This window comes from Ranitomeya variabilis, chromosome 2 (assembly GCF_051348905.1).
Source record: "Ranitomeya variabilis isolate aRanVar5 chromosome 2, aRanVar5.hap1, whole genome shotgun sequence".
Taxonomy (NCBI): domain Eukaryota; kingdom Metazoa; phylum Chordata; class Amphibia; order Anura; family Dendrobatidae; genus Ranitomeya; species Ranitomeya variabilis.
In genome coordinates, this window is record NC_135233.1 from 1080475014 (window position 1) to 1080496413 (window position 21400).

At 42.1% G+C, this 21400-nt stretch overlaps 1 protein-coding gene across 2 annotated transcripts in view; it reads right to left on the reverse strand.

The window, feature by feature from the left end:
- The window catches only part of LOC143808727 (cytochrome P450 2K1-like), a 68659-nt gene extending 48519 nt beyond the window's left edge, over positions 1 to 20140 (reverse strand). Inside the window, exons 1-4 of one of the 2 annotated variants that reach the window (XM_077291668.1) lie at positions 19976 to 20140; positions 16980 to 17175; positions 16591 to 16753; positions 9153 to 9302 (exon numbers count right to left, since the gene is read on the reverse strand). In XM_077291668.1, coding sequence (XP_077147783.1) covers positions 9153 to 9302; positions 16591 to 16753; positions 16980 to 17162 — 496 coding nt within the window. In that variant the 5' untranslated portion in view covers positions 17163 to 17175; positions 19976 to 20140. Of the gene's footprint in view, positions 1 to 9152; positions 9303 to 16590; positions 16754 to 16979; positions 17202 to 19975 lie in introns of those variants that run through there. The other variant, XM_077291669.1, reaches the window with a different exon arrangement.
- Positions 20141 to 21400: the final 1260 nt, after the last annotated feature.

A 21400-nucleotide genomic window follows, 5' to 3' on the forward strand; every position in this document is an offset into this window, starting at 1 on the left:
TTTGTATTATCTGCTGTTGATATTTTTAGGGTTTTAATACTGACCGCTTAGTATTCTGTCCTATCCTTTCCTATTTAGCTAGCGTGGCCTCTTTTGCTAAATCCTGGTTTCTGCCTGCGAGTGTCTTTCCTCTAATACTCACAGTCAATATTTGTGGGGGGCTGCCTATCCTTTGGGGTTCTGCTCTGAGGCAAGATAGAATTCCCATTTCTATCTATAGGGGTATTTAGTCCTCTGGCTGTGTCGAGGTTAGTGTTGAGCAATACCTTCCGATATCGGAAAGTATCGGTATTGGAAAGTATCAGCCAATACCGGCAACATATCGGATCTCGTCTATACCGATTGTTATGATCCCAATGGTAGAGGATCTCAGGGTTTTCAGCAAAGTCTGCAAACATAAAAAACCAGCTCATAGGGAGGTGGTAACTGAGCTGACCGCATACCTGATCCTAGCCCACAACTAATAGCAGCCGGGGAACATACCTACGTTGGTTCTAGACGTCTCGCGCCAGCCGGAGAACTAACTAACCCTTTCAGAGAAAATCAGACCTCACTTGCCTCAAGAGAAAGGTACCCCAAAGTAAAGACACGCCCCCAACAAATAATAACGGTGAGGTAAGAAGAAAGGACAAACGTAAGTATGAACTAGATTCAGCAAAGAGAGGCCCACTATATAATAGCAGAAATATAGAAAGCGGACTTATGCGGTCAGCGAAAAACCCTACAAAAATATCCACGCTGAATATCCAAGAACCCCCGCACCAACTAACGGTGTGGGGGGAGAATATCAGCCCCCTAAGAGCTTCCAGCAAAAACAAGAATCACATTATGAACAAGCTGGACAAAAAAACTGAACAATACAAATGAACAAAAATAAGAAAGCAGGACTTAGCTTATCTTGCAAAAATCAGGAGCAGTAGACAGGAGCAACCAGACAAGGACTGATTACATTGATGCCAGGCACTGGACTAAGAATCCAGGAAGTTTAAATAGGAACACCCAGGGTCTAACGAACCAGGTGACTACAAACCTGGGGAAAGAATATCCAAGTGCCATACCACTAGTGACCACAAGAGGGAGCCAAAAAGTATAGTTCACAACAACCGATACCCGATACCAATGCAAGTCAATGGGACGAAAATATCGGAATTAAAATAAACCCTTTCTTTCCTTGTAGGTTCATTCTACATGAAGGAAAACAACTAAGAATAATGTAGGATGTATTGGGGGAGGTGGCGGACACATTAAAGGCATAGAGGTTTAGCCCAATCAAATAGAATAGCAGGAATTTAATTTTTTTTTTTTAAGACGTTCGGAGTTACAAAGATATTGACTATGTTAAGATTTTTTTTATTTTGTCAGATATTGATGTTTCACTACTTCCACACCCTTCACCCTCTTTTTTACTTCTCCCACACTTTCTTCTTCATCATCATCAGCATCTTTGACATCAACTTCTTCACCTTATTCATCTTCTTCTTCATCTTCTACCTATAATTTTTTTGTTACATTGTTCATATTCTTTTTATTTAACTATTTTTCTTCTTCATATTCAAGTTCTTCATCAAATTCTTATTTGTGACAGGCATTCCCGTAGTTGTTATCTATAAAAGTTTGAAGATTACACCTTCCGTTCTGCCTGTCACAAAAGAGTTACATTTGTCCGCGTTCAGTTTGGCATGCAGCATCAGGATTTATCCAGGGGCACCACGAGGAGGAACGGACTCACCCCCATACATTGCTTAGTCTTCTTCTGCTTATAATTTAGATAATATCTTTTGCTCTGATATTTAGTGTTATGCTTAATGTTCTTCTGCTCTTTGTTCTGCAGCCTCTTGTTCTTCTGCTTCTCGGTCCCCCATGTCGTCGTCGTCTCCAGGGTCGTCGTCATCTCAGTGGTTGTCGTCTCTGGTGTCGTTGTCATCTTAGGGGTGGTCTTCCGGGTCATCGTCTTTAGGGTCTTTAACTTGGAAATGTAGCAGAAGGTACAAGAAGGCTGAGAAAATGCCGAGAAACAGCTGAGGGAACTGGAATTCGGATGGCTACCTGAAGGTCCAAGAGCCAATGGAACTACCGAGGACCAGCTGACGTTACTGGAACCCGGTTACTAAGAAGGAGGTACCCGTGCCTGAAAGCACTACCAAGGACCACCTGACGTTGGTGGAACTCGGATACCCAGAGGGAGGCACCTAAGCCAAAGGCTCTGCCCGGAACCAGCTGATGGTACTGGAACCAGGATGGGGACCTATTCAAGCTTGTCTTCTTAGAGCCCCAACTAGTGGGGTTGGAGCAAAGGGTCAGCAGGGGGAGCAGAGTGTAGGCCGAAGCCTGCACTGGAGGCATTTGGAGGTCTGTGGTGTCTGCGTGGCATTTGCAGGACACGATGCCGGCTACACAGCAGGGGAACAGCTGGCGTTGCTGAACCCCACTGACACATTGGCGGGTGTTTTTCTCTGTGCAGCTAGCACTTCTGGGCGCCAACTGGAGGTGTTGCCATCCATCCGACAGCGGCTTCAATTTGGTCTTCACGCAGCAGCAGTGTACGGCGCTCTCCTACAAAGCTGCGCATGAAGGACTGTTCCCTGCTGAAACTGGGTAATGAGTCACCGGTGGCCGAAGCAGGCACAGAATCCCCACGTCCTCTCCATGCTCCGCCCACTTGCCTTACTCCCTGCCTTCTTCATCTTGATTGACTGATAAAGATAAGCAGAAAAGTACTAACGGCTTTGTGTGCTTATTCCTGAACAGCTCCTAACAGGTATAAGAAACACTAATTTTCTAAAGTGTGGACTAGACTTTAATATGAGCTAATGTGGGCTTCCTACACAACTGTAAAGTGGTGTGTTTGGTGAACTTTATTATTTATTTATTTTTTGAGGGCTGAACTGACAACAGGGCGAGCTGCACTCACACGGAGACCGTGCAGACAGCGGTAAACGGCGCTGCAAGGCCCCAAAAACCTCCTCTACGTTATCCTATGTAGTGTTTTTCCACAATTTAGCTGGATACGGGTTGAAAGCCACTAATAGGAATTATTTGAAAAAATGTGCAGCTGGCTGCACTACTTGCAAAAAAGGACAATGGTATGGATAGAACAGTATAAGGCAGTAAACCACCCTGACCTGAATACAACCAGCTATGGCTGCACACAGACTAGAGAGTGGGCTGCACTCACACACACACAGAGACCTTGCAGATCACTGTGAAAAAGCGCTGCAAGGCAAAAGCAAGGTGAACACACAGCAGTTGCTAAATTAGCTTGGGAAAAGCACAAATAAGCAAATCACTATCTCAACTGGCCCTCAGTCAGAACACAGCGTCCTATGCCTAACTGAATTCACAGCAGAGTGAGCGCAAAATGGCGCCAGCGACTTTTAAACTGCAGCATGACATCATTTCAGCAGCCAATCACAGCCTTGCCAGTAGTTTCATGCCCACCATGCTGAACAGGATGTGCCCACACTTGTAATCATTCCTCATTGGCTGAATTTGTGCTGTTTGAATTGAGAACTTCCGATTCCGGTATCCCATATGCGGCAAGTATCGGATCTCGGTATCGGAATTCTGATACCGCAAGTATCGGCCGATACTTGCAGTATCGGAATGCTCAACACTAGTCGAGGTGTCTAGGATGTGTTAGGTACACTCCACGGCTACTACTAGTTGCAGTGTCAGTTTAGGGTTTGCGGTCAGTACAGGTTCCACCTACTCCTGAGAAAGTCTCATGTGGCTCCAAGGTCACCGGATCATAACAGTACAACTGGCCCCCCACTGGACAACCTAAATTTCTGTTATCTGTGTCCTTGATCTGCTCATTGTCATCATTTTCTGTCATGGCGTTTGTGGATTCAGGCGCCGCCTTGAACTTAATGGCCTTTGAGTTTGCCAGGCATTGTGATTTTCCCTTGCAGTCTTTGCAGAACCCTATTCCTTTAAGGGGCTAAAAATAAGCCCCAGTTCTAGACACAGGTGACCATGTGCATGGCGCCAATCCATCAGGAAAATTGTCGATTTCTGGTGTTGCATAATTTGCATGATGCTATCGTGCTGGGTTTTCCGTGGTTGCAGGTTCATAATCCTGTGCTGGATTGGAAGTCTATGTCTGTGACTAGTTGGGGATGTCAGGGGGTTTATAATGACGTTCCTTTGATGTCAATCTCCTCTTCTTCCTCTTCTGAAATTCCAGAGTTTTTGTCTGATTTTCAGGATGTATTCGATGAGCCCAAGTCCAGTTCCCTTCCACCGCATAGGGACTGTGATTGTGCGATTGACTTGATTCCAGGCTGTAAGTTTCCTAAGGGCCGACTTTTCAACCTGTCTGTGCCTGAACATACCGCCATGCGGAGTTATGTTAAGGAGTCTTTGGAGAAAGGGCATATTCGGCCATCTTCTTCACCGTTGGGAGCGGGATTTTTTTTTTGTTGCTAAGAAGGATAGCTCCTTGAGACCCTGTATTGATTATCGCCTCTTGAATAAGATCACGGTCAAGTTTCAATACCCTTTACCTCTGCTTTCCGATTTGTTTGCTAGGATTAAGGGGGCTAGTTGGTTTACGAAGATTGACCTTCGGGGGTCATATAATCTTGTTCGTATTAAGCAGGGTGATGAATGGAAAACTGCGTTTAATACGCCCGAAGGCCATTTTGAATACCTTGTGATGCCACTCGGGCTCTCTATTGCTCCATCTGTTTTTCAGTCCTTCATGCACGATATCTTCCAGAGTTATCTTGATAAATTCATGATTGTATATTTGGCTGACATTTTAATTTTTTCCGATGATTGGGAGTCTCATGTGGAACAGGTCAGGATGGTATTTCAGATCCTTCGTGATAATGCTTTGTTTGTGAAGGGGTCTAAGTGTCTCTTTGGAGTGCAGAAGGTTTCTTTTTTGGGCTTCATTTTTTCTCCCTCATCTATAGAGATGGATCCGGTTAAGGTTCAGGCCATTCATGATTGGATTCAACCCACATCCGTGAAGAGTCTTCAAAAATTTTTGGGGTTTGCTAATTTTTATCGCCGTTTCATTGCTAATTTCTTCAGTGTGGTTAAACCCTTGACCGATTTGACGAAGAAAGGCGCTGATGTGACGAATTGGTCCTCTGCAGCTGTCTCTGCCTTTCAGGAGCTTAAACGCCGATTTACTTCTGCCCCAGTGTTGCGTCAACCGGATGTTTCTCTTCCATTTCAGGTTGAGGTTGACGCTTCTGAGATTGGGGCAGGGGCCGTTTTGTCTCAGAGGGATCCTGTTGGTTAATGAAACCGTGTGCCTTCTTTTCCCGTAAGTTTTCGCCTGCTGAACGCAATTATGATGTCGGCAATCGGGAGTTGTTGGCTATGAAGTGGGCGTTTGAGGAGTGGCGACATTGGCTTGAGGGAGCTAAGCACCGTAGTGTGGTCTTGACCGATCATAAAAATCTGATTTACCTTGAGTCTGCCAAACGGCTGAGTCCTAGGCAGGCTCGATGGTCCTTGTTTTTTTCCCGTTTTGATTTCGTGGTCTCGTACCTTCCGGGTTCTAAGAATATTAAGGCTGATGCCCTCTCTTAGAATTTTTTGCCTGATTCTGCTGAGGTCCTTGAACCGGTCAGCATTCTGAAAGAAGGGGTGGTCCTTTCTGCCATTTCCCCTGATTTACGACGGGTTCTTCAGGAATTTCAAGCTGATAAACCTGACCGCTGTCCAGTGTGGAAACTGTTTGTTCCTGATAGATGGACTAGTAGAGTGATTTCTGAGGTTCATTGTTCTATGTTGGCTGGCCATCCTGGTATTTTTGGTACCAGAGATTTGGTTGGTAGGTCCTTTTGGTGGCCTTCTTTGTCACGTGATGTGCGTTCTTTTGTGCAGTCCTGTGGGACTTGTGCGCGGGCCAAGCCTTGTTGTTCCCATGCTAGTGGGTTGCTTTTACCGGTCCCTGAGAGGCCCTGGATGCATATTTCTATGGATTATATTTCTGATCTTCCGGTTTCCCAGAGGATGTCGGTTATCTGGGTTGTTTGTGACCGGTTCTCTAAGATGGTTCATTTGGTGCCTTTGCCTAAATTGCCTTCCTCTTCTGATTTGGTTCCGTTGTTTTTTCAGCATGTGGTTCGTTTGCATGGTATTCCGGAGAATATTGTGTCCGACAGAGGTTCCCAGTTTGTTTCCAGGTTTTGGCGGGCCTTTTGTGCTAGGCTGGGCATTGATTTGTCTTTTTCTTCCGCATTTCATCCTCAGACAAATGGCCAGACCGAGCGAACTAATCAGACTTTGGAAACTTATTTTAGATGCTTTGTGTCAGCTGATCAGGATGATTGGGTGGCTTTCTTGCCTCTGGCCGAGTTTGCCCTTAATAATCGGGCTAGTTTGGCTACCTTGGTTTCGCCCTTCTTTTGTAATTTTGGTTTTCATCCTCGTTTTTCTTCGGGGCAGGTTGAGCCTTCTGACTGTCCTGGTGTGGATTCTGTGGTTGACAGGTTGCAGCAGATTTGGGCTCATGTGGTTGACAATTTGGTGTTGTCTCAGGAGGAGGCTCAATGTTTTGCTAACCTTTGTCGGTGTGTTGGTTCCCGGCTTCGGGTTGGGGATCTGGTCTGGTGTCTTCCCGTCATGTTCCTATGAAGGTTTCTTCCCCTAAGTTTAAGCCTCGGTTTATTGGTCCTTATAGGATTTCTGAGATTATTAATCTGGTGTCTGTTCGATTGGCCCTTCCGGAACTTGCTATCCATAATGTCTTCCATTGATATTTATTGCGGAAATATGTGGTGCCCGTTGTTCCCTCTGTTGATCCTCCGGCCCCTGTGTTGGTTGATGGGGAGTTGGAGTATGTGGTTGAGAAGATTTTGGATTCTCGCTTTTCGAGGCGGAGGTTTCAGTACCTTGTCAAATGGAAGGGTTATGGCCAGGAGGATAATTCTTGGGTTTTTGCCTCTGATGTCCATGCTGCTGATTTGGTCCGTGCCTTTCATCTGGCTCGTCCTGATCGGCCTGGGGGCTCTGTTGTGGGTTCTGTGACCCCTCCTCAAGGGGGGGAACTGTTGTGAATTCTGCTCTTGGGTTCCCTCCGGTGGTTGTTGGTGGTAATACAGTTGTCCCTGGGTTGCAATCCTGGGCAGGTGTCCCTGCTGATTGCAGTTCTGACTGGGGTATTTAGGTGTGCAGGATTCATTAGCCCTTGCCAGTTGTCCATTGTTCTTGGAGGTTTTGCTTCTCGGTCTGGTTCCTCCTGCCCTGCTGCCAAATCAGCAAAGATAAGTGTCTGGTTTTTGTTTCTGCAGCACACATGCTGTGTGCTTTACAATTCAGTGCTATTCATTGTTTTTTCTTGTCCAGCTTAGACTGTGTTTGGATTTTTTTGGATTCTCAGGAGATGTAGATATACATTCCATGTCTTTAGTTAGATGGTGGAATTTTTGTATTATCTGCTGTGGATATTTTTAGAGTTTTAATACTGACCACTTAGTATTCTGTCCTATCCTTTCCTATTTAGCTAGCGTGGCCTCTTTTGCTAAATCCTGATTTCTGCCTGCGTGTGTCTTTCCTCTAATACTCACAGTCAATATTTGTGGGGGGGCTGCCTATCCTTTGGGGTTCTGCTCTGAGGCAAGATAGAATTCCCATTTCCATCTATAGGGGTATTTAGTCCTCCGGCTGTGTCGAGGTGTCTAGGATGTGTTAGGTACACCCCACGGCTACTTCTAGTTGCGGTGTCAGTGTAGGGTTTGTGGTCAGTACAGGTTCCACCTACTCCTGAGAAAGTCTCATGCGGCTCCAAGGTCATCGGATCATAACAGTATACGTCTACTCAAAAGTGTATATAACTGAATGTCCATTTCCAAGTAAACTTTATGGCTTTTGAAACAGATCACATCTGTCTCTGTCCATCATTTCTCCGGAGAACCCACAAATCTGGCAGCCATCCAATATCCCTGAGGGTCTGACTCGCAGACCTCCCTAACAGTAGAAACAGGAAGTATTTTGTCTCTGTGTTTATCATCCCTCTCTTCGTCATCTACTGACCCAGTTGCTCTCTCCTTCCCCATCAGACTTTAGCAGTGACTCATGACTTATGCAGATATAAGGAGATGGCCGGTCCCCTCACTTGCGCCCCCTCCTTCTGCCGTGTGACCCCCTGTGCACTACTTATGTACATAAGTTATGTACCTGTTCTGTTCTGTCTTATGTGTGTCCTATGCCCTGCAATGTAATGTAATGCATTGTTCCATCTCCCCTTTAAATGCATTAGCTTTAGGACAAGAAATGGTTACTGTGAGGGGTTGGGTCAGCAGCAGCAGAGAAAGGAAGTTGCTATTTCCCTCCTGTTCTGCCTGGATCCTTGACAAGTGTGGACGTGTCAGACAGACGGGGCACTGCCAGACCCCATATGTGAGAGTTCTGTTGCCCCGGACTAAAGAAGGCCACTGACTAAAAAGGACTTTCATACAGGCTCTCTGGACTATAGAGGGGCCTCCGCTAAAGGGGTCTCAGGCGCCCAGATACCAGGGGGTTGGACAACTGGAATTCTCGGCTGCTGCAGCTGTAGTGTATGCAACTGTTGCTCATGTCAGGGAAAGAACAGGAAATCCAGTGTTTGGGATTGTCGTTGATGTCCATTCTTCACTACCTGTTTTCAATAAAAGTTATGTTTTCCCTGTTTGGAACAAACCTACATCTCTAGACTTTTAATCTTCTGGACTGCTGTGACAAAGGAGAGAAGGATGAAAAACTTAATCCATCTCATATCGCATGTACAAGGGGCCGGGGTGTATACAGACTGTGTTTAGTGGGTGAACTCGGTCCGGACTACCACCCCGGTGCCCCTTGTATTATACAGATGTAAAGGACCTCCTGTTTCTACATAGAGTTTAGAAGGATTCAGTCAGTTTTTAAGCATGTGAAGTCATAGACCTAATGGAAAAGAGAAGAATTAGCTGTGTAGAAAGGCAAAATGAGCAATTGTAAGTACACAGTGCTATATAATATGATGAGACTGCAACATAATGTTAAGGATACAAACTTTGATGGGAGAAGTATACATTTTTAAATCTACAAATCACAGCTATATAAAGACACATGTAGCATAAAGACCTCCTGACAGAGCATCAAGAAAATGTTTGCTCCTAACATTATCAATTTTTAGGTTCCTGTCTGGCGAAGGAGAAAACCTCATCACTAACCTCCAAATGTTTTAAACTTCTTAACTAAGAAATCACATTCTTCACATATCTTGTTTTCAATCGTTTTCTTCCCCATTCCCAGGTCCTTCAGGGTTGAAATTGTAAATCTTCTCATTATTTTCCAATTCTCACCATGAGAGAAAATAACACCTGGAAAGAAACTTCCCGACAAAAACAAATTATGAATTACTAGGTCAGGATTAGTTACTATTGCAAACAAGTGGAACACTATCTATTCTTTAGGGGTATCTTATACTGAACATTTGCATATCTACAGATGCGTATTCATGTAATATATAGATGTTTTTGTGGCATATCCTTGGAATAATCACTTATGGTTTCTACACTGAAAAACAGTGCAACCTCCAGACATATGTCAGAAGTTAGCACTGTTGTACCATATTGCCAAGTTCTGAGCATACCTAAGGGACATTTTCCAAATATATGAATACGGTATATAAAACTATCCACAATTTGATGTTAGTTTTTTATGCCCTTAGACCCCAGAGTTTAATTAATGTGAGATGTAAAAAGTAATTAGGAAGCCTAATCTTCACCGCACACCTCTCCAGACTCTCACCCTCCAGTCGTCATCTGACTCCGGCCGCTGACACTTAGCTGGGACTACCATCTATGATGAGACCGGAAAGGAATTATGTGTATGCTCATGAAAAGTCATGACATGATGACGATGACATCATGACATGTGCCGTGACCTTGCAAGCACATGCACAGAACAATCCAGGGCCTCATCAGACCTGGATCTTCAAGCTCAGTTGCGGGGAGCTGAAGAAGTGATTCTAAGCATTTTTTAACCTTTGGATGACCCATCGTGAATTAGAAAAATGTTGGACATGATTCTGCTCAATCTGCATGGAAGCAAATATAAAAAATAAATTAAAAAAAATCTGCAATTTGCCAATGCAGTGAACAAAATTTGAGTAGAAGTCAATTCTTCCTGAATTTATTCGCTCACCTCTAATACATATTCCATGGCAAAGATAACGTGTGAAAAAAGCTTTCCTAAGCCACATTATAAAACATTAATATCATTTTTACATTTTATATGTAATACTAGGTCTGACCTCATGGTGTGCTGTTTAATAGAAAATAGTAATGTGGAAGAAAATACAGATAACTATAGGTCAAATACTGGGTTCCTGATTTAGAAAAAAAAAATGAATATGTATAGTGATTAGTGATGAGCGAGTATACTTGTTGCTCGGTTTTTCCCGAGCATGCTCTGGTGATCTCCTAGTATTTGTGATTGCTCAGAGATTTAGCTTTTGTTGACGCAGCTGCATGATTTGTGGCTGCTAGCCAGCCTGAGTACATGTGGAGGTTGCCTGGTTGCTAGAGAATCCCCACATGTAAATCAAACTGTCTAACAGTCGCAAATCATGCAGCTGCGGCAAGGAAAACCAAATCAACGAGCAGTCACAAATACTCGGAAATCACTAATCACTAATAGTGATGTGCGAACCTTAACAGTAAAGTTTGGGGTCCGTACTAAACACCTACAGTTCAGATGCAGACTTCAAATCTAGACTTTTCCAGGAAGTCAGTGTTACTCTCCGGGTTCAGCACCCCAAACATTGCCTATTTCCCACTTTGTCAGCTGCATAATAGCGTAAAAAACACAGTTGGATCTGATCTGCAGAAGGATTTTTATTACCTCTGGTCAGAGCACCAGCATCTGTTACCGTTGGTAAAAAAATTTCCTCCAGTCACAGAGGCGTTGGCTGATGAGAGTACTACTTCCATCAGCCTACTCCTGATGTCGCTAATAACAGCAAGATCAGGCACCTGAGCAACAAATAAATAATTAAAAAATAAAAAAAACATTGTGGAGTCTGTTCTATCTTTGATAACCAGAATGGCAAAATTGATAGCTGCCTACTGCAGCCCTCAGCTGTCAGTTTTGTTATGGCTAATTATCAAAAATAGACGGGTCCCAACACCATTTTTTCTTTTTTAAATTTAAAAACAGCTTGAGGTCCCCCTCATTTTGGACAACCAGCCAAGCTAAAGCAGACAGTTGGGACTGGTATTCTCAGGCTGGTAAGGGGCCATGGATATTTGCACTAAGCCAAAAAATAGAAGCCACTAATAGATGCACCAATTTTAGCACCTTGCCCGTCTTTTTTCACATCCCTAGAGGCGGTGGCAAGTGGGGTTAATATTTGTGGGATGGAGGTCACCTTTGCATTGTCAGGTGGGGATTTTTATTTAAAATAAATTACTTTATTCTGGGTGTTTTTTATTGACAGTATGAGTATGAGGTTAGTAATAGGTGTCTTATAGTGCTTATCCCATCAACCTATGCCATCTATCGCTAATAACAGCAAGAGCAGGTGCCACTAATGAGAGTATTCATCAACCGATACCTGCTCCTGCTGTTATTAGTGGCATCAGGCGTAGGCTGATTTCAGCAGTACTCTTATTTGTCGATGCCTCTGTGACCGGCAATAAAGCTGCTGGCTCGTGCCCGCCGGTAATAATCTTACCGCCAATCAGAGGCAAATGTTTGCCGCACTGTCATGCAGATGACAGTGTGGAAAACAATGGATGTCTGGGCCTCTCATTCATCAGAATGGGATTCAGGTTCGGATGCTGTTCTGGTACCCAAACCAAACTTTGTATTAAATGTTAGGCCGAACCATCTCGACCGAACATCCAGGGTTTCACCCATCACTAAATATGTACTGAACCTTCATACTTTTTATATTTTCATTCTTTTTCACTGAAGCTTGCTGTCCACTTGTTTTTCTGGAAAACTTGCAAAGGAACATGATCATACCTTGAATCATTGACATGCCTCTTCTTCAAATGTGCGGCTGTATAAGTGTACAGAATCTCATATCATAGAAGAAATAGATAATAAAAAAGTTGTATTGTGTTAGAGTTTGCAAAATTACAAGAAATAACAGAAGAACATCAAACACTTCCAAATTGTTGTGCATTAGACAGTAGTATTGGATTATTCCTAAACAATCCGCGTTTCAGAAAAAATATAGTTGGAAGATCCATCCATGGATAATAGGCAGAAACAAGACTGGTCTGAAGCCACTCCATCTGGATCTTTCTGGGGGCAGGAAGAGACAGCTGAAGTGGACTAGTCTTCTCTCTAGCTAGGACACCTGGCTGGATCTTCAAATTATATTATCGCCAAAATGTTGGAGTCGTGTTTGTGTTTTGGGAAGTATTAAAGGTTCTCTTTAAGGCCGGAGTCACACACATATAATCGCATAGCACTTGAAACAAAGTTAATCTATGGGGCAGCTCCCATTTTTTTCTCGACTGCATTGTACGTGTGAGAGAAATCGCAGCATGCTGCGATTTGCACAGTGTTATGGCAGAGACTCGCCAATGCAAGTCTATGGGTGTGAAAAAGAAAAAAAAAACGCATTACACAAGTAGCATGCTTGTGACTTGAAAGAATTTAGAAAAGCCGGCAATTCAGGGTGCTGTAATGTAAAATCACACTGACAGGTTAAAATAGAATAGATAAAATAAATTTATAGATCTAGTATAGGTAGGTATGAGATATAGATATATATATATATATATATATATATATATATATATATATATATATATATATATATATATATATATATATAATTTCATAGAGAGTTAGGTAGCAGAATAGCCGATAACTCAATTGTCGGCTTCTGTAAAATCATTGCAGAAGCCGACAGGATATGACGCATGGTTTACATACAGTAAACCATTGCATATCAGTTAGATTTATATATGTCCCTGGGAAAAAAAAACGCGTGGGCTCCCGTGCAATATTCTTCGCCAGAGAGGAAAAAACAGTGATATGAATAGCCTGGAAAGGGACCATTGTTATTGGTCCCCCTGGCTAAAAACATCTGCCCCCAGCCACCCCAGAAAAGGCACATCTATTAGAATGCGCCAGTTCTGGCACTTAACCTCTCTCTTCCCATTGCCCTATAGCGGTGGCATTTGGGGTAATAAGGGGTTAATGTAACCTTGCTATGGTAAAGGTGACATTAAGCCTGGTTAAAAATGGAGAGGTGTCAATAAGACACCTATCCATTATTATTCCAATAGTAGCATTGGCGTATAGGGTAATGAGGGGTTAATGTCACCTTCCTATCGGAAGGTGACATTAAGCCAGCTTAGTAATGGAGAGGTGTCAATAAGACACCTATCCATTACTAATCCCACAATTGTTATAAAGTTAATTAAACACAGAAAGAAATAATTTGAATGAAATAAAACAATACACACAGTTTGAGACCATTTTGTTGTTACAGGTAATCTAAGCAAAGCCCTTGATCTCCTGGAAAAAAGTCAAAATAAAAAAACAACAATATCCCATACCTGTCAGCCGTACAGTCAAATCCCACACAGTAATCCATATCTGGGGGCATTTACATTTTACAACCGGGAGTGCTGCCAATTCGACTGCTCCCAGCTGTAAATGACTGGGGAATGAATGAAACGCTGGGAGCGGAGCTTTGGTGACATCACCGAAGCTGTGCCCCCTGGCAACATGAACTCAAATGAACTCTTCAGTGTGAGAAAATCAGCTGGCAACAATCAGGGGGCACAGCTTCGGTGATGTCACCGCTAGTCACCAAAGCTCTGCTCCCAGTGTTTCATTCATTCCCCAGTCATTTACAGCTGGGAGCGGTCGCATTAGCAGCGCTCCCAGTTGTAAAATGTTAATGCCCCCAGATATGGATTACTGCGTGGGACGTGACTATACGGCAGACAGGTATGGGTATATTGTTGGCTTTTTATTTTAATTTTTTTCCAGGAGATAAAGGGCTTCGCTTGGATCACCTGTAACAATAAAAATGGTCAAACTATGTGTATGGTTTTACTTCATTAAAAATCTTTTTTCTTACGGTGTATTTTATTAACCCTTTAACAACTTTGGGATTAGTAATGGAGAGGTGTCTTTTTGACACCTCTCCATTACTAAGCCAACTTAACCCTGCTGTTCTGTTAGGTCAAAAATGACCGTTTTTGAAATTCTATAATGTTATAAAAATTCAGCGTGTGATTCTGAGACTTCAGGCTCCCTGACTTTTCGTCATTAGGGGGGTACTCTCTGTGGGAATTTTTTTTTTTTTAATTTTTGTTTACTTTATTTGGTACAATTTTTTTTACACTTGTACTGTTCGGTCAAAAATGACCGATAGGCCTTTATTCAGCTCTCCAGACAATTTTTGACAAAAATAAAGGTGCTATCACCTCATTTTGAACTATATATTGCATCTACTACTATTTATCAATGTATCTGACTACTTTTGGTCAGAACAGATTTACACATACCAACATTTTCAAGTTGCGATACAGCCGACGGATTCGCTTCCAGTATAGCTATGCGCAATTTATTTCACTGGTTTTTATTTACCCTGCTGTTCATATAGATCTAGTTCCATTCAGTTGTCAACATTTCATATTGTAAATCATGATTTTCTGATTTTCCATGTGTTTGCTGGTTGTATAATGCCTTTGTATTGTGGCGGGAAATAAATCCCAAATGGGAAGAAAAAAAATTACACAAACGACGGCTTTTTATTGAGGAATTGGGGAAGTCTCTCACTAATCCATATGTAAAAACACGGCCACGAAATCCAAGAAATGAGAGTGCAGAAAAAGTGGCCCGACAAATTCGAGAGCATGGTGGAGACGGCGAGCCAACAGCTTCGACCACCACTGATACTGAAACGGCTTCCACCATCGCAACCAGCTGCAAGCGAAAAAGATGCTCATTCTGTCCAACGTCCAGTAACCATAAATCTAATATTATGTGTTGCAAATGTGCAAAATACTTGTGCAAGCGTCATGTAAATTATACATGTGATCAATGCAAGTAATACATTGATCGCATTTATCATTTGTTTTTGACAAAAAACCTTTTTTTAAAAAAAAAGTTTGTATATAGTTTAGAATAAAGAAAAGTTTTTATGTGCAATATGAAGCAAATATTGCAAAAAATGTTAATTTATTTGATTCAAAACATTTTCAAAATGTTTTTGATTTCATTTTTCATCTGATTATTGAAAACCATGTTCACATACAGTAAAACAATGCAACAGGTAATCAAATAACACTTGAATTAGGTACAAATCACAACTTTGTTAGGTCCGGTCAAAAATGACCGGGAACAGTATAAGTGTATAAAAAAACAACGTTTTTTGCCATTTTATAGAGAAAAAAGCTTTTTTTTTTTTTTTTTTGCCTTTGAAAAAAGTATATCTACATAATGTTTGATATTGTTACTTATAGTTAACATTTAGATCAAGATTTTTTTTTTATCTGCAAAAATAATCAATTTTTACAAAAATCGAAAAAATACCATGTTCCCTTTTGGATATAAAAAAAAAAATATAAAACAAGCTTTGTATTTATTTTTTTTTCTGGTATTTGAACAACCATCTTCACAAGCAATATAATAGTGCAAAAACTGTTTAAAAAAACCACTTAGATTAGCTAAAAATGATTATTTTATAAGGACGGTCAAAAATGACCGGGAACAGTACAAGTGTATGTGAAATCTAAACAGAACAGCAGGGTTTTAATGTCACCTTACAATAGGAAGATGACATTTACCCCATATGCCAATGCTACAGGGCAGTGGGAAGAACCAGGCAAAGCGCCAGAATTGGCGCATCTAATAGATGTGCCTTTTCTGTGCAGCTGAGGGCTGCTGTTTTTAGGCTTTGGGGCCTATATCAATGACCCCTCACTAACCTGAGAACAGCAGCTTGCACCTGTGAGTTTTGCTGGGTTGGTTGTAAAACATAGGGGGAACCCAACAGTTTTTTCCTTTCTTTCATTCATTCTCCCCGGCTCGTGCTAATCGCCGGCAGAGCAGGGGAGAATGGATGACAGCTGGCTTTAGCACCACAAGCAGGGGACAGCAATTACTGTGGCGCTGCTTCCGTAGTGTGCCACACGGATGTACCAAGTGAGCACACGGACATCTCCAGTACTGTTTTTTCCAGTACTGGAAATATCAGGACGTGTGAAACCGACTTTAGTTTGGGGCCCTATTGAAGACTATACATTAGTTCCCACCATGCTTCACGTTATGCCCCTGATATTGTGGTTGCCTACCATCTAAACATTTCTGATAGTTATATTAAAATATTTGTGAAAAAAAAAAATGATGATGCATCTGCGAACACCATAACATTGATTACATCCAAGTCAGTATTTTGGCAAAACAAATGTCTGGGGAGGGATTCCTTACGTGGTGTCCTTCATCTATGATATTCTTTTGCCCGAACAGGACATATGGACAAGGTTTAATCTATTTTCTTTTTCTTTAAAGAGCCCCTTTAATGTACTATAGTAGAGTTATGGTGATGATAGTAAGCTGCCTATTTAAGTGTATGACATTTAGGTTGGTAAATTTACATTGTGGAGTGAAAATTAAAATAAAAGTTACCATATCCCCTTGTTAGGTCCTGGAATATTGGGATATAGGGTCTTTCAGAGAATTCTTCTGCGTAGTTGACAAGAGCGTCCTTCACAGTCTCATATCCACAAAGTATAACAATCTTCTCACTTCCAATCTGTACACTGAACACTGGGCCATACTTCTTGGACAGCTGGGAATAGGAAAGTAATACATTAACAAGAACTAGAGAAAGGAGGGAGGAGACAACATTTTGGTACACTAGGAAATAAACTTGCAAACAAAATTCAGAAAAAAATATTTCAGGTCCACTGTCAGTTATTTTTTATTTTTTTATGATGTCTGTAGGCTATAGTCCACACATTTTTTGCTATTTTTGTATAAAATACTTGTACATATTCATATCAATACAATAATACCTCTAGGAAAGTCTTATATGGCCTCTTCAGATTTAAGATGTGCAGGTTACCAATGATTGGCAAGGGTTTGGGCCCAGGAGGGAAGTTTTCGTAACTTTTGCCTTTTGACTTTTTGAAAATCTTAATGAAAAATAGGCCAAATAAAATCCCAACAAGAACGGTGAACGGGTCAATAGAGAACATGATTGCGTCAGTCCTGAAATAGAAAGCAGCATCATTTAACCAATTCAGAATTTTTTCTAAAACAACAAAAAAAAAATCCAACAGTATCCTCATGCAGCATTTCGTATGCCTTGTTCTTAACCCCTTCCCGACCTCCGCCGTACTATTACAGCGGAGGTCGGGTCCCCTGCTTTGATGTGGGCTCCGGCAGTGAGCCCACCTCAAAGCCAGAACATGTCAGCTGTTTTGAGCAGCTGACATGTACCCGCAATAGCGGCGGGTGAAATCGTGATTCACCAGTTACATGCCGCTGCCAAACGCTGATAGCGGCATTTAACCGGCACTACCGGCCGCGCGGCCAGAAATGAGCACATCGCCGACCCCTGTCACATGATCGGGGGTCGGCGATGTGTCAGGATGGTAATCATAGAGGTCCTTGAGACCTGTATGGTTACTGATGCCGGCCTGCTGTGAGCGCCACCCTGTGGTCGGCGCTCATAGCACACCTGCATTTCAGCTAGATAGCAGCGATCTGATGATCTCTGCTATGTAGCTGGGCCGATCCAGTTGTGCCAGCTTCTAGCCTCCCATGGAGGCTATAGAAGCATGGCAAAAGTAAAAAAAAAAAGTTTTAAAAAATGAAAAAAAAAAATAAAAAAATATAAAAGTTTAAATCGCCCCCCTTTCACCCCATTCAAAATAAAATAAAAAAAAAATAAAAAAATCAAACCTACACATATTTGGTATCGCCGCATTCAGAATCGCCCGATCAATAAAAAAAAAGTATTAAGCTGATCGCTAAATGGCATAGCGAGAAAAAAATTCGAAACGCCAGAATTATGTTTTTTTGGTCGCCACAACATTGCATTAAAATGTAATAACGGGCGATCAAAATAACATATCTGCACCAAAATGGTACAATTAAAAACGTCAGCTCGGCACGCAAAAAAAAAACAACACTCACCCGACCCCAGATCACGAAAAATGGAGACGCTACGGGTATCAGAAAATGGCATTTTTAAAAAAAAAAAAATTTTAAGCAAAGTTTGGAATTTCTTTTTACCACTTAGATAAAATGTAACCTAGCCATGTTTGGTGTCTATGAACTTGTAATGACCTGGAGAATCATAATGGCAGGTTAGTTTTAGCATTAAGGGTATGTGCACACGTTGTGGATTCTCTGCAGATCCGCAGCGTTTTTTGCAGTGCAGAAAGACTGCAGATCCGCAATTGATTTAAAGTACAATGTAAATCAATGAGAAAAAAAAATGCTGTGCACACTTTGCGGAAAATCCACTGCAGAAACGCTATGGAAGAAGTAGCATGTCACTTCTTTTTTGTGAATCTGCAGCGTTTTTGTACCCATTCCATTATAGAAAACCGCAGGGGTAAAAAACGCAGCAAATCCGCAAGAAAACCACAGCAAAAACACGCTGCGGAACCGTACAAAAAACCGCAGGTGCATTTTCTGCCAGGAGAGACAGAATCCGCACCAGAAATTCCGAAGCCTAATCCGCAATGCGTGCACATAGCCTTAGTGAACCTAGCAAAAAAGCCAAACAAAAGACAAGTGTGGGATTGAACTTTTTTTTGCAATTTCACTGCACTTGGAATTTTTTTCCCGTTTTCTAGTACACAACATTCTAAAACCAATTATGTCTTTGAAAAGGTTAGTATCAGCTAGAAGAGTATCACCCATATAAAAAACATAACTTTTACTTACTAATATTGTTAAAATTGGACAAACAATACAAAACACATAAAAGTGCTCACGCCGAAAACCGTGCAGAAGATAAAAAACTGGTTGAATCTAGATTTTGCTCAGATAAACAGAGTTGAGGATATCAGCAGTGGCTGTATATCATACGGTGATATGCAAAATCTAGCTCATGGACTTTTGGAACTCCCCTGATGAATCTCCGTGATCGGGGAAGAAACGCGTTGGGAGGCGCTTACTACACTACATATGGTGGGGGGTGTCCAGTGTAGGGCTTATCTTGGCCTGTCCTTGTAAGGACAGGAGTCACTGCTGGGGCACGACAGGGGAGTAGGAAATTGGTCCCCGTCCGCTACACTTACTGCTCTACCATCCCTGGACCCTCCCTGGGACCCCCATTCATCTATGAGGGTACACCCAGTCCGCAATTGGTGAGATTCAACCAGTTTTTTATCTTCTGCACGGTTTTCGGCGTGAGCACTTTTATGTGTTTTGTATTGTTTGTCCAATTTTAACAATATTAGTAAGAGTTATGTTTTATATATGGGTGATACTCTTCTAGCTGATACTAACTGTTTACCCTAAGAGTTGTGCAACAGTTTGGCCATCCCAAGCTGCAGCTGTTTATCGGTCTTTGAAAAGGGCAACTTGTCCCGCAAAAAACAAGCCCTCACATGGCCATATTGATGGAAAAATAAAAAAAGTTATGGCTCTGGTAAGGAGGGGAGCGAAAAACGAGAATGCAGAAACGGAAAAGGGCAAGGTCGTGAAGGGGTTAATGGAGAAACAAATGAAATTTACAAGAAGTCCCTCTCAAGGAGATTTTTTTTCCCTTGCACTTTTTATAAAATAAAATAACGAGGCGATTCTTTCAGCGTTTTTAATGCACTTTTCCCAAATTGAGATCAAGACGGCGCAGCACACAAATAAAAAACAGATAAAACAAGTTTTACTGAGGTTTTTTTTTCAAACATGGCTTATATTTTTCCTGCAGAAAAAAAATAGTCTGTATGAACACACTATCATTCGACCTGAAAAGGAAATCGGTCACCTCCAAAATGCTAAATAAACCACTTGTACAAGTTACTAAGGGACTTTACCATTACAAAAATGGTACCTGCAGTATTGCTTCTAGTAGTAGAAGTATGTGAAAGTTTTGTGGATGCAGCTAACACCGTCCAATATATGTGCGTTGTTCAGGCTGGTTCCTGTGTAATCCCCTCTGTGCACGGATAAGGCTGGTGAGGTATCCAGCAGCTGTGGGCAAAATGATCAGAAACTTAAAAAAATGACAACACCCCTGGTATAAAAACACATAATTCCCACTAATTAGATGACTTCACATATTGACAGCACCCGAAAAGCAAAGTGTTAACCCTAGAATAGTATGGCGTAGACATGCATGTGTCTCATAGGCAACTATGTGACAAAAAAAAAAAGAAGAACATTTATTGTAAATAAAAGTAATTTCTAATGCGGTTTCAGACGAGTCACTAATTATAATACGGCTGATAACGTTACTTTAATGTTTAGTGCTTGTAACTCCATGAACGCTACAAAGTGATGCAAATTGTACTTAGAACAGCGACGTTTTATGATTCATAATTTAATTCTAAAATCATATAAATTAACGGTTTCCCATATGCAATCAAAAATAAATAATGCCATTAAAGCACCACTCCAGGTTTTTTTTTAATTGCACTGCTTGAGTGTTGCTTTAAATGTAGCGCCCTTGCTCCCTGTCTTTTACTTACCTGCCTCCGACTTCATCTTTTTCCAGTGTCGCTCCAGTGAAAAGAGACCTGCTGGTAGTTCCAGTGTTTCAAGGAGTGACGCAGAGGTCACTTTACAATAAAAGTCTAAGGCTACTTTCACACTAGCGTTGGTACGGGGCCGTCGCGTTGCGTCGGCCCGACGTACCGACACATACTGTGCAAGAGCCGCACAACGGGGGCGGCGGATGCATTTTTTCAATGCATCCGCTGCCCCATTGTAAGGTCCGGGGAGGAGGGGGCAGAGTTCCGGCTGCGCATGCGCGGTCGGAAATGGCGGACCGTCGGCACAAAATAAGTTACATGTAGCGTTTTTTTGTGCCGACGGTCCGCCAAAGCACGACGCATCCATCGCACAACGGATGCGACGTGTGGCAATCCGTCGCAATGCGTCGCTAATGCAAGTCAATGGAGAAAAAACGCATCCTGCAAGCACTTTTGCAGGATGCGTTTTTTCTCCAAAACGACGCATTGCAACGGAGGCCAAACGACGCTAGTGTGAAAGTAGCCTAAGTATGTATTGAGAGGTTGTGACGCAGCTTCTGACTTTCACACTGGAGTGGTGCCAAAAACCGGTGAAGATACCGGAGGGTGAGTATATGGCCAAGGGCAGGTGATTTACTTTTAAAGCACCACTCCAGCAGTGAATAAAAGCAAAAACTGGAGCAGTGCTTTAACATAAGACTGTAATTCAACTGTTTGGCCGTTCCATGGACTATTCAGTAAATCGACTGTAATCACATTATAAATTAGTTCTTTTATTTTCGTTA